Raw genomic sequence first — 14,042 nt, forward strand, 5'->3', positions numbered from 1 at the left:
TTATGCTGTTTTTCACTGGTAGATTCGGAGCAGGTTTTTTTGCTCCGTGGCGACGAAACCGCATTTCACTGGTAGATTCAGAGTGGATCCGCGCTTTTCACTGGTAGTTTCAGAGCAGCTCGCTCCGAGGCGGATTGCTCGCACTGCTCCGCCGACAAGTCGCAGATTCGGGCGGAAACACGACGAGCAGCATACGTCACTTCCGTCGTTGTACGTTGCTGAGTTTTGCAAAATGGCTGCGTTCGCTGCCTTGGCGGAACTTCTGTCTAGCGACGAAAGCACTTCAAGCAGCAGCTCGTCCAGCTCAGACGACGAAGACTTCGAGGAAAGACAAGCGCTATGCGAAGCCTTCTTTCGGGAAACTTTTTCGGAGTCCCACCGCGAACGTCCCAAAATTTTGGGGTTCATCGAGAACGTTGCGCGGCTGTACACAGACGAGCAGGTAAGCGCGGAGCTCCCTCTTTTCATAATACTACATGAACCTAATTTCATCTTTTTATCATTTCCTTCTCTGCAGTTCCGTCAAGACTTCAGGGTGTCGAGGCGTGTCGCGGAAACGTTGATCCGTGGTTTTGAAGGCTCGCGTCACTACCCATGCAGTGATCGTGGTGGGTCCCCCTCGAAAACCGCGGAAGAGCACATTCTGGTCTTTCTGTGGTAAGTCTGCACGCTGTTTTAAAAGTCATGCCTACCAGTGTGTATAATCTTAATGCTTTCAAGTGCTTCGGCGTAGAAGTACGTTTTTTCGTTGCGTGCGCAGAATTTTGACGGGGAGTCCAACCATTATAAATTTTTGTTCGTGTGTTTATGTGCGCGTGTGTAGAGAATATACACATGTGAAATTTAACAATTTCGGCGGCGTTAAATCTCCCTAGTAGCCTTCCCGTGGCTACGCCGCTTGTGCTTTTTGTCCTTGAAAGTTGCTAAGTGTGATGCAATGGAAACCAATGAAATATGACCGCTTGCAACTGCACAGCCAGAGAGAACAGTGTTAAGAGCTTCTACTTTTCTTACGGCTGCTAATTTTGATGCAAATATTTCATGCCTTTATTTCACAAAGCAGGCTTTACTTGATCACTTTCTTCCATAATGTGTGTTTGCTGTGTCAGGTTTGCTGCAAACAAGGCGTGCCTGAGGGACGTTGCTGGACGCTTTGGCATGGCAACTGCGACAGCATTTAGAGTCGTGGAGCGCACGCTCGAATATTTCCTTGATATAGCCGAAGAGGTAATATCATTTCCAGGAGATCTTGATCAGCTGTCAGCGGACTTCGAACAAGTAAGAATTTTAGGTATTTCACTGTTCCATGGCAAACACAACAAATGAGTTGTCTAATTGAAGCTTACTTTAGAGAATAGTCACATAATACATTGATTGTAGCAGGTTAAGCTGCCGTTGGGGCACAGGGGATGTGGTACTAAGTTGCGCTTGAAAGATGGGGTTATTGTCAAGCAGTCTCACTATCAAATGAGAAATGCTAGTGAAACATGTATTGTTCATTTACAGTGCACATAAAAGCAGGGTGTCTCCCAACGTGGAAAAGTCAGGGAATTTCAAAAAAACCAGGCCAGGTCATGAAAACTGACAGCAGTTCTGTGGGACCGTCACAAAAATAAGCATCGCCATTCATCAAAGCTTAAAAAGTCTCTCAGCTGCAACTACAGTGGGCTGCTGGAAGGTGTGTGAAAAAAAAAAAAGGACAGTGCATAACTCTTGCTTCTGAGTGTAAACGCGAAAGGGACCCATAGAACACAAAGTTTACTGACATTTCAGTACCTCATATGGGAGAGAGCCTTGTTTAAAAGTCATGAAAAAGGCACAGTGTACTTCAGTACGCCTAAATACGTGACGTAAGCAGAGAGAGTACATTGTCAGAAGCCTCCCATCACTCCTGTGCAGCGTATGTACAGTTGTCTGTATCTGGATTCGAGAGTTTTACAAGTCTATTTGGTGGTCTGTGATTCCGTGTGTTCAGGGAGGGCAGTCGAGGCCACGCCTCGTTTTGTGGTATCATATTTGTGTTGTTTAACTTTTACCAGTTTCACCGATGTACTGGTCACAATTATGTCAGCCTATGGCATAAACTAGACTAAGGAAATTTCTGCTCGGCAACTTGTCCTTCACATTGGCTAAAGCATTCTTTAACATCCATGTTGGTATATCCACTCTTTTGGTGCCTGTTGCTTCTACATATCACACGGCATATCTGACTCACGTCTGTAGATTTATGCATGTTTTGTCTATGCCACGATTTCGGCCCGGCTTGAAGGCCGTCTGGTTTTTCTAGGCTAGAACTGCTATCAGCTGAAGCTTGCTGGGCTACTCATGTCTTTTAATAATAATAATAATAATAATAATAATAATAATAATAATAATAATATTATTATTATTATTATTATTATTATTATTATTATTATTATTATTATTATTATTATTATTGGTGGTGCAACACCAAACGTCTTCAGCTACACACTTATGCTGGTAGCTCGTGTTTCAAGGGTAGAACTTGGGTAACTTCAGCTAAATTTTTCATTTCAGTTTTGTGAGATTGTGTAAATAAATCTGCAATTATTTTTCAGTGTCACGTCTACAGCAGAGTACGTAAATCAAGGTAACATGCGGACATTCATGATTCATCTATAGAATCAAGGAAACTGTTCCACCTTGACAAATTCATTCTCACCACCACATATTCAAATGTCAGCACTTTAAACGTTGACCCCAGCTTTCATTTCACTTCAAGTATGACAGCCCAGATAAATGCATGTGCTTGTCGTAAACAAAAAAAAACATTTTGCAGTATGGCTATGTTCTTGCAACGTTGTCGTTACTCGTTGTCAAGGCAAGATACATAGAATATGCGAGTAGTAGTTATTTACTTTTTTTGTTGAAAAGTATACTTTATAGGTGTGCAAATTAGGCGGCGGCGCAAATCAATAGTAAATACATCAATCTAGGTCGAATCAGTTCTAATCTAATCTACATATAAATAGGTGAGTCAGTAAATACAGTAGTTCAGGTCGATCTAATTAAATCCAATCCACATCCTAACCGGCGTGGGCTACAGCCATTATAGTAAAATAGATTTTACTCCAGTGGCAGAACCGGCCAGGCTCCTGTGTTTTCATTTTACACGAATGCCACCAAATGGCACCACTTCTAAGTTTCTCAGCAGCTTTGACTGCGATGTCAAACGATCGCAGACACCTTCAAACTTCATCTGCGGTTACTCTTAACTTGTGTGTTTTCTTCCTGGTTCTTCGGAACATCAAACAGCTGACTTGCTCACTGCCTAGCTCAGGGGTTTTATTTTGGCCAGATTTACATGTTTTTTCACAATTGTCGCATGCCCTGAGAACATTTTGAGTGCGTCTGGTAATTATGTTTACCTTTATAGAGCGCCCGGTTTTTTTTTTCTACTCGGGTTTGTTTGCAGTGTACAGTGTTTTCCATGCAAACGTGGCAGTCATGGAATTTGCTTTGAATCATGATGGAAAACCTGGGAAATTCAAGGAATTTAGAAATATGAAATTGGTAGACACCCTGAAAGGGACCCCTGGCACTTAAAATTTCTAATGCCTTTTGCTGTGGTGTTCCGTACAATGATTCCATAGTTCTGGCATGTAAAAGACTTGTGTCACCTAAAGTTAACTCCGCTAAGACCAACAAAACTACTGCATCAAGTGTTAAGATTATTTACTTCAAGAAGTTCACTACAGGTGTGTTCTTTTTCTCTCACTGTCACAGGTGTCAGGAGTGCCCAACACGATCGGTTGCATTGACGGATCCTACATAAGCATCCGCTGCCCTGCAAAAAAAGTGCGTTCAACCTATGTGAACAGGCACAGTTATCCGTCACTGACACTGCAAGCTCTGTGTGATCACAAAAAGAAGTTTCTCGATGTGACTACTGGACACCCCAGCAAGATTCACGATTCGAGAATCTTCAGGACATCGAGGCTTTCTTCAAAGTTGCCGCATGTGTGCTGTTCCGGGAAGTACCACGTTCTCGGGGACGCTGCCTACCCGCTTCGAGATTACCTCATAACCCCATTCAGGAATTATGGTCACCTTGACGCGAGGCAGCGCGCCTTCAATTATCACTTTTCGGCAACGAGAGTGAAGATTGAGAATGCCTTTGGAGACCTCAAGGCCAGGTTCCGCCAGCTGCTGCACCTGGACTTTCTGTTTGTAGACAAAATGAACAAGTTCATTATAGCTTGTTGTGTTTTGCACAATATGTGCATTAATTGTGGTGATGTGGATGTGCCGCCGTACATCGATGATGAACATGCACCGTGGGAATGGGAGGCACAACCGGATGATGTTCCCCCCAACAATGGCCCGCTTGCATCAACTGAAGATGCACTGCGTCGCCAAGGCGAGGAGAAGCGTGAGCGCTTAATGCAAGCGATGCGCATTTGATTTAAAGTTAGGACTGCCTACGTGTACACAAAACAAGAAACGTTAAGGTGTTGTAAATTTTGTTTCGTGTTGTAGAGATTTCTAGCAGAAAATAACACTAAAAGACGGGACGAAGCAAGGACACAAACTACGGCGCTGACTAACAAGCAAATTCGTTTTATTCTTCTAATCCGCGTATATATACTTTACCACAATCTCAAGGAAACAAAAAAAAATAGAATCATGATAAATGCATGCCCCTCATTTCTGAAGCGTATCATTTACAACGGCGGCGAAACATGCATCAGTTTCCCTTATATTTCCCTCTCTCTGAAGGAGTTACCTCTCCTGTCTTATTGAGCATTTCTTTCCTCCTGAGTCAGCCAACATTTGTGTGTGTCTTTTTTTTGCTTTTTCTCACCCTTCAGATTAGTGGTGGAGTGTATATACCTAGACTGGAAGAATAAGACACATTTGGCTGTTAGTCAGTGCCATGGTTGTGTCTCTGCCATGGTTGTGTCCCTGCTTTGTCCCATCCTTTAGCACTGTTTTCTACAGGAAACACTGTACTAACCAGCTAAAATGCATGCCGCACTGTGTTGTAGTGACTCATCTTGCTAGGGCGCAGCCTGATTTTTTTGTTTCTTAGCTTTGTGACACGTAGCAGCTTCCACATAGCGTGAGTCAACCCAAGATGTTTGCAGGAATCTGACTGGATCAGTGTAATTGTTTCCTATGCGAAGCCATCAGCATGCTTATTGCTGACTAGTGCTAACGCCGCAGCGTGTTGGTCGGTATGGCTACTGCAGCTGAAGATAGCTGGTGATATTGATAGTAACTGCACTCTTCGTGCTGGTGAGACACGAGAAAGTGACAAAGTCAACCGGCCAAACATAGCTGGGCTCCAGCTCTCGTCAGCCACCACAAACATTCTGAGAAACATGTAGTGACATTGGCATAAGTCCAAGCTAGTGCAGGCTACACTGAGGAGCATTTGTGTTAATGGAACAATGTCACCAAAATTACGAGCTTGAAATGTTTGTGTTGTTTGTCTTGCAGTTGGGGCACTATGCTTGTCAGTTAAACCTGTCGCTTCGAGGAATATTCGTAATGAACACCCATCCCGACTCATTGTTTCCCACGCATGGTGCCCAAATTCAAAAAGTGCGCTCTGAACGTCACAAAAGCCCGAGTCTACATAGTCTTATGACTCCTGAGATTGTTCGCTGTGTAATTTTTTGTGATTCCAGTAGTAGTTTTACAGTGATGCCAAAATTAGTCACAAGGAGCCATTCTTGCATTAATTACACAGTACATTGCAATATTTATGATCAAAGTTTGGGGACTACCGGACACAATGCTCTTAATTAAAGCATTCAAGTCAAAACAAAAATTTGTCAGGGGTCCTTTAGGCATGGTGACTGCTGCTGTGAGAAATGGCTTCTTTGTCATGCAATTTGGTTATTGCTTGTGCATTAACATTTCATTTGCCTGATGAAAATTTGCATGGACAAACGTTCTGCATTTCTTAGTCTTTGTTCAGCTTTTCTTACCATCAAAACGGCGTGAAATTATAATGATCATTGCAACTTTGTCTTGTAAAAGGGCCCTGGAACCCTTATTTCACCTCAACAACAAACATTGTCAATCTGTTATCAATGCGCCTGCCAACGTGCACATGTGTACAATGCTTACAATAAACATGCTTTTCACATTTTATTCATTTTTCTTCAAGTTGAAAATTTCACGGAGAAGATTCATCTTTTCTTTGTGCATTTCTTCTCGTCGCTGTGTTTTAGCAAGTCGTCGCTCTTCCCTCTTGCTGTCTCTTTCAGCCTTTCGCTCTGCTCGCCGTTCATCTAACTCCTTCATTTTTTCAAAGAAGGTTTGCAGGTGGAGCTCGCGTGCTGAATTCGGGCGTTTTCTTTTTGAATCAGGAGTGTCGTCCTGCCCAACGGAGCTGGATGGAGAGTGTGACGTTGACGAGCTTGAACCAGCAAGTGGAACAGACTCGGTGGATGACTGTGGACATGTCTTTTTTGATACCACTCCACTTGCGTCGCGTACCACTTCTGGTTCCAAGCTGTCGTCCAGCCACTTGATTTTTTCAAGCTCGGCCTCGTAGGGGACTTCTTGTGGGGAACAGCCAGACGTATTATTTTTCCCAGCTGCCACATTTTTTCTTTTCAGTACGGTTTTGTACCGAGAGCAGCACTGCTCACCAGTTCTCATTACACCCAGTTTATTATTAATGTCTGTTGCAATTTTTTCAAACATGGCCTTTTTGTTGCGAAATTTTTTCAGAGGGCCAACTTGAGGGAAATATGAGGCGTAGAGGTCCAGCAGCAGCTTCGTCTCGCCACTCGTCCACTCACACCCTGCAGCTGAAATATGCATTATACACACATAAAATACATATAAACTGGCATTAATAGACTTTTTTGATACAGGGCACGAAGCTATATGCTCTCTGAGCCATAGAACACTTACTGTAAAGCATTAGTACTGTCACACTGTTTTGGCACAGCAAATATTGGGTGCTGTGGGGATCGCTTTGCATATCAGAACAGACAATCATGCAAATTCATAATATTACTATACATAACTTATTCACAGCATAATTTTCTTAGAGAGTAAATTTGAAAACACTGCATAATAAATATGGGGCCTCTTCGTGCAGCTGACTATTCGTTGAATTCAATTTTATTATTTAAGCACCCAATATTGAGAAGCGTGAGCAAGAAGCCATTAAATGGTTTTGCGTAATTCGTGGTTTTTTTGAGAGGGTTTGCAATCTGCTGGACCTATCTTCATCCTAATGCCACTAGCATGTTTGTGTATGCATGCTTACCACGTGCAGGAGTCCCTGGCTGACAAGCCCGACTTGGTGACGCACCAGTAGACGCTGCAGAATCTGTGTTTGATAATTGAAAAGCATTGTAGTATGTTAATATGTGTTAATTTTAAGCAGGTACACAATTTTCTTCAAGTAGTCCTTACACGTTGCTCGTCAAGGCATTGTCCTCTACATATATAGACGACTGTATACAAAACTAGTTCTACAGAGACACATGTAGACCAATTTACCATTTCCTAAAAATGCGCCCTGTGTATGTGACAAAGCGTCGGTGGCGTCACACTGTGTAGCACCTTCAAATAGAGAAAAAGAAAAGACATTTGCGGGTTAACACCAAAAGAGTAGAGGTCAAGAATCACCAAGAAAACGTTACTTCTCTAGTAAATTTTTCATGCATGTATTCATGCGCGAATACAGAGATCGCCATGCATTTTTATTAAAGGTAATACAGCAGCTTGGTGAGCGCTGCGAAAATTCCGGCGCTTGTGATATTCTAAATAGTAGGACTGTAAGGTGTTGGGTAAGCAACTGCTCTGATTAAAAAAAAAAGCCTGCTCACAACATGCCGTATTTTTGCGAGCGCCGATTGCGGCCGTTACCACGTGTACCCGCATGCTTTACAATTATCTGACCAGTCTTCATGCGGAGCTATCAAAGTTAGCATTCCGTGCAGAGTTTATTATCAGCGTCAAGTACGTCGCACTTACCGTTCAGATCGTTGCCGCTGTTTCTGAAAACGCCCAGCAACAGCCGACGCACAGCCGGTGTCAATTCCGCGTGCTCGTCCATACTTGCTACACAACTGCTGTTCGCGACTGCGTTAAAGTGTTCTACAAAGCTTTAACTGCGTGGTCGAAATGCGCGCCCTGCAGTGGCGGCCAAAGTTGCCAAGGAAACGAAGAGAGCGGAAAAATAAACTGTTTCCGGAACCGGTTTGCGTGACGTATGCATAATCAACTTCCGGGGCACCTCTCACGGAGCATTCTCGTGTTTCACTGGCAGAGGTGGCTTCGTGCGATCCGAGTGCTCGCTCCGGGATTTCGGCGGTCGCTCTGAATCTCCCAGTGAAAAACACCATAAGGTTTTATGTCATATTCAATTTTTGTGTAATCTACAGTTAGTCACTTAAAATTGAACTTTTTGCATTGAAATATGACTGTAACACATCAATGGTTTTATTTTCACTGTAATATTGACTGAATATTTTGTTTTAATGTTTTTGTAACTTTATTTCGTTGTCTTCTTGAATTTAATGCTGTAAGTGCAATCAAGTGATTTTCTACAGTCATACTTAATCATAACTAACTTTGCCAATACCTAACCATGTGTGATATATTACCCAGACAACACAAACACAACCTCAGGTCATCCTCAGTATGCCTCAGTGAGGGCAATATGACGCCCTCAGAATGTTCTCTTATTGTACTAGGACACTAATCCCGTCCCATTGTCCATACACATAACAACATCAGCACATCCTCACAACAACACTTCAGGACTTTTTCAGTATCTTTTCAGAACTATCATAGCGTGGCCGGTTCGGTACTGTGGGCAGTGATACTACTTGGGATTTACTTCTTTTCATAATGTTTTGATACATCAAAAGACGAACACCTGTGAGGTCTCGTATATATATACTGTATCAATCAACAGAGAGGTGACAGTGCTGGACTATTACAGTTAAGCAAACAAAGCTTGTTGACTGAAATTTATTTATTTAACAGTAATTAATCACAACTGGCAGCTTTGTTAGGCATACGAGTCCGCTTGTAGTCTGCAAAAAAGAAAAGCAGTATCAAAGCAGTCAACACAGCTCAATCAACCACGTTTGTAATCTTCACCACGTGTATTATGCCCAATGCACTCACTAGTGTTAGAGGCTCCGCTCTGACATCCTACCAGTACACTCAACACGGGCGTTGACTTCACTTGCCCGAGGTTGGGCCATGTGTCAGATGCAGAAGTCGATCCTTTCACGTCGGGACCAGGCTGTCTCGAAGCACAATTGATCGCGATCGGCTGGTGTTCCAGGCAGCTTCGAACCACACCTCGCCGCTGTCGGGTGGTGACAGTACATCCATGATCAGTCTGAACGTTGGGCAGCCCAGTACACCCATCAACACGGCAATTCATCTCCCGTCGTCACCTACGACTTACACTTTCACACACACCTTTAACCATGCACACAAAGGACACGAACCTTCACTAGTACACTGCACCTTCTCTGACAGACTCCATTTTGACAGTCAGTTGGCCTGGCTACTGGACTGTCTAGAATAGTGGCCGCGGGAGAAGTTCTTTGCAGTACGTTCCACATGGGTCTCCTTTGCGCATGCGTGGCCGTCGCCTAGCAACGGAGACGCGCTTAGCGAGCGTAGCGGAGCCGAATGGTGTTGGGCGAGCACAGGCATGTCGGGCGTGTAATAGCGCGATAGCGCCGCTTGGCCGCTGTGACTACGCTCACCACTTGTTGAGAGCAGATTCCGTGCAGCAAGTTTACAAAGGCGAGCGGATAGAGCCACCCAAAATGCACCGCGGCCCGGCGCTCTTGGAGGCTATGCATTTTCGCCGGCCTTACTGTGTCATCGCGCTGTCGCTCCCCGCGAAACCCCTCAAGGCTTTTGGACCTGCGGCGAGTTGAGTTGGATACTCGCGAAGAAATCGTGTGCGCCCACCTGTCGCCTCTCGCAACCGAAAGCTGGCTCGTTCATGACGCAAGTGGGCACTGGAACGATGTGATCAAGAAAAGGAAAACCCTCTACGATTGACATCTCGCAATCGTTCATGTTTCAAGCAGTGCGCGCGCCTTGTATCGCCGCTGCGCGGCGCTCCTCGCTCTGCCCAACGCAAGCGAGGAGCGTTCCCAGGACGCAAGCTGGAAGCAGTCATGAAGCAAGCGAGCGCAAAGCTCAAAACGACAGCTGATAGACGCAACCTCGTGATAATTTCAGGCGGTTTAAACGATGTCCTAAATGAAGATGCAGCAGGACTAGCAGCCACACTGGCGAAAGGCGTCGATGACATGCGCGCCACTTCTCCTAAGGTGCAGGTAGTGATCTGCACGATACCGGAGGTACCGGTGGGTGATAGCAACCTGCAAAGAGCGGTGGTAAACGCAAACAAAGAGATATGGCGAATGAGTCGAGAGAAAGGCTTTGAGGTGGTGGAAATAAACAGAGAGGTGCATAGGTGGGGGGGTTTTCAACGAGACAGAATTCACTTCGATGGGCGGCTAGGTCGTGAGGTGGGTTGGCGACTTGCAGGACGCACAGTAGCTTTTTTGGGGGGCAAGCGAGCCCTTCGGGGTGCAGGATAGCTAGTAACGAGGAAAACAACCAGGGAGACTCTTCGACAGGTGGTATGGACAGATACGATTCCAAAGTGGCACCAATATCTAAGATACGTAGAGTCCGGGGCATAAATAGACGTAGCCACGAGCGCCGAGCCAATTCAGACATAGGGTATATTAACATGCAGGGTGGTAGGAACAGGCTGGAGTGGGAAGAGATAGAAGAACAGCTAAGGGAAGAGAGGCCGATGGTATACGGTTTTGTAGAAACACATCTCAGGGACATGGAACAACCTCCGAACAATCCGGACTACGCGTGGGAGTATTGTAATAGAACAGAAGGCAGCAGAAAGGGGGGTGGTATTGGGGCATTCATTCATAAAAGTACAGACTGGCAAAGGGTCAAGCAGGAGTGCAAGGAACATTTATGGCTAAAAGGGAAAGTGGCAGATCAAATGACACTCCTTGGTTTCGTGTACTTGTGGACGAGAGCAAAGGCCAGAGAGGAAAACCAGGCAATGGTAGAGTGTATATCAAAGGACATTCAGGGGTTAGGAAGAGAGTGCGAGATAATTATACTAGGAGACATGAATGCGCACATAGAAGATATAGATGGGTATACCGACCCAACAGGCAAAATGATCATGGATATGTGTGAAAGGCTTGATTTGATCATTTGCAACAGTACCGAGAAGTGTGAAGGGCAAAAACATGGGAGGTAGGAAGGCTTCAGTCGACGATAGATTATGCACTGATGTCACATAGGATGTATGATAAGCTCAGGGAAATGCACATAGATGAAGGTGGCTCCAGAAGTCTGGATAGCGATCACAAACGTATCAAGCTAAGTTTTGGAAGAGCAGTGAAAGTGGGAAGGAGACAAGATGAGCAACTACAGGAAAATTTTTATCCAGAAAGGCAAATTGAAATAGCCACTAAACAAATTGAGAAAGTAATCACGGAGGATAATAAGACAGTGTGGACATACACGAATCTAATTAGACTCTTTGAGATAGAGCTTGCTAAGACGCGTGACAAGTCGCCCCGGAAAAGAAGACACAAACACAAAAGTTGGTGGGATGAGGAAGTTAAGAGAGCCATAACAAAACGTCAGGAAGCCTCTAGGGAACACAGACATGCTAAGCAGCGGGGTGAACCGACAGATGATGTGGAAAGAAAATGGGCAACCTTTCTAAGCTGTAGAAGGGATGCATCCCTTCTGATCAATGAAAAGATTAGAAGGAAGGGAGCTCAGTGGCTGGCAGAAGTACATAAAAAAGATAGAAAGGCAGCTGCGAAATTTTGGAACCATCTAAACTCCCTAAGAGGTGAGACGAGCCTAGAGCAGAACTTTATAACTACAGCCCAAGGTGCTAGGCTAGAAGGGGACGAAGCTATTGAATATATAAGAACAAGGGTGACAGAAAAATTTCAACAAAGAAGTACTTTATGCACCACAATAGACAAAGACGAATCAAGTGGTGCAATGGCTCCATTTTCACAACAAGAGTGGGAAAGGGCTGAGAAAAGGGTTCCTAGTAGTACATCAACAGGCCCAGATGGCATTCCAATTAGGCTGATAAAAACATTAGGTTCGAAGTCTAAGCAGGCTTTGAGAGAGGCAGTGAGTACAATATTAATCGATGGTGAAGTTCCCGATGGATGGAAACTTAGCAGGATGAGCATGATCTATAAAGGAAAGGGGGACAAAGCTGACATAAACAACTACCGTCCTATAACAGTGACATCAGTGGTCTACAGGCTGGCGATGCAGATTATAAAGGAACGACTGCAGGCGTGGATAGAGGATGAGGGGGTGCTGGGGGAACTGCAGAATGGGTTTCGGAAACACAGGAGGTTGGAAGACAATCTGTTCTCACTGACGCAGTGCATCGAAATAGCAGAAAAAGAACACAGGCCCCTGTGGCTAGCATTTTTGGATATCAATGGAGCGTACGATAGCGTGGTTCAAGAGGAATTGTGGGGAATACTGGACACACTAGGCGTGGAACATGTAGTCACTAATCTTTTAAAGGGTGTCTATAAAGGTAACAAGGTAGTTATAAAGTGGGAAAAACAGGTATACAAGCCTGCAGATGTAAAACGGGGGCTTAGGCAGGGGTGCCCCCTGTCACCCTTATTATTCATGATGTACCTACAAGGATTAGAGGCAAAATTAGAGGGAAGTGGACTTGGCTTCAACCTCTCTTTAGTCAAACAAGGAAAACTTATTGATCAGGCACTACCGGCATTAATGTACGCAGATGATATAGTGCTAATGGCCAACAACAAGGAAGATTTGCAGAGATTGATGGACATCTGCGGTAATGAGGGAGATAGGTTAGATTTTAGATTCAGTAGGGAAAAATCAGCAGTCATGATTTTCAATGACAACGAAGGTAGTGAGCTTAGAATACAGGAAGTCACGCTAGAGATGACAGATAAATACAAATATCTGGGCGTATGGATAAGCAATGGGACCGAGTATCTGAGGGAACACGAAATATACATGACGACTAAAGGTAACAGGAATGCAGCAGTCATGAAAAATAGGGCACTGTGGAATTACAATAGGTATGATGTTGTGAGAGGAATATGGAAAGGGGTCATGGTTCCTGGGCTGACGTTCAGCAATGCGGTCTTGTGCATGAGATCAGAAGTTCAAGCAAGATTAGAAATTAAGCAACGTGGAATAGGTAGGCTTGCTTTAGGAGCTCACGGGAATACACCAAATCAGGGAGTACAAGGTGATATGGGATGGACATCATTTGAGGGCAGGGAGGCTAGCAGCAAGATAAAATTTGAGAAGCGATTGAGAGAAATGGGGGAAGAGCGTTGGGCTAGGAAGGTTTTCAGCTACTTGTACATGAAGAATGTCGATACAAAATGGAGGAAGCGAACCAGGAAGTTGACTGGTAAATACTTAGAAAACAGCAGGTGGCCAAACCAAAAAGAACTATCGGTTAAGAAAAAAGTGAAGGAAACGGAGACTGACATGTGGAGAATGGGCATGATTAAGAAGTCCGCACTAGAGATCTATCGAACTTTTAAGCAGGAAATTGCCAAGGAAAGGATCTATGATAATACTCGGGGTAGTTCTCTACTGTTTGAGGCCAGGACGGGAGTACTGCGAACCAAGACATATCGGGCCAAATACGAAGGGGTCGACACAATATGCAGTGCGTGTGGAGAGGAAGAAGAAACTGCCGAACACTTGATAATGTTCTGCAAAGGGCTTCACCCTATAGTTCAGGATGATGGCGCAGAGTTTTTCAAAGCACTGGGATTTAGGGACAGCGAGGGCAAAATAGACTTTTAGCGGGTAGACTTAACTAGAAGGAGGTTATCTGATTGGTGGCTAAAGTCAAGGCACGAGTGAAAATTAAACCCTTCACTGCGAAGTACGAATCCTCAACTTCATTATTTAAAGGAAAAAAAGATAAATGTAATGGTTAGTTCACTAAGTATTACGGCTAGGTGGCGTTAGCCGCC

At 44.4% G+C, this 14,042-nt stretch overlaps 2 protein-coding genes across 3 annotated transcripts; one reads left to right on the plus strand and one right to left on the minus strand.

Moving 5' to 3' along the window:
• Positions 1–6,123, plus strand: LOC119177264 (putative nuclease HARBI1). Of its 2 annotated transcripts, XM_037428708.2 has the most exons (4): positions 1–442; positions 518–657; positions 1,110–1,278; positions 3,748–6,123. In XM_037428708.2, exons 1-4 carry the CDS (start codon positions 233–235, stop codon positions 4,423–4,425), a joined length of 1,197 nt encoding a protein of 398 aa, XP_037284605.1. In that variant the 5' UTR covers positions 1–232; the 3' UTR covers positions 4,426–6,123. The 2 variants fall into 2 exon arrangements, with proteins under 2 accessions (XP_037284605.1, XP_037284604.1); XM_037428707.2 differs by having other exon boundaries at positions 1–657.
• Positions 6,108–9,532, minus strand: LOC119177265 (uncharacterized). Its single transcript, XM_075882730.1, has 5 exons — positions 9,130–9,532; positions 7,969–9,035; positions 7,492–7,554; positions 7,256–7,318; positions 6,108–6,788 (listed from the first exon to the last, which is right to left on the minus strand). The coding sequence occupies exons 2-5, from the start codon at positions 8,048–8,050 to the stop codon at positions 6,121–6,123; spliced, it is 876 nt and encodes a 291-aa protein (XP_075738845.1). The 5' UTR covers positions 8,051–9,035; positions 9,130–9,532; the 3' UTR covers positions 6,108–6,120.
• Positions 9,533–14,042: the final 4,510 nt, after the last annotated feature.

Source organism: Rhipicephalus microplus, unplaced genomic scaffold, assembly GCF_043290135.1.
Source record: "Rhipicephalus microplus isolate Deutch F79 unplaced genomic scaffold, USDA_Rmic scaffold_13, whole genome shotgun sequence".
Classification (NCBI taxonomy): domain Eukaryota; kingdom Metazoa; phylum Arthropoda; class Arachnida; order Ixodida; family Ixodidae; genus Rhipicephalus; species Rhipicephalus microplus.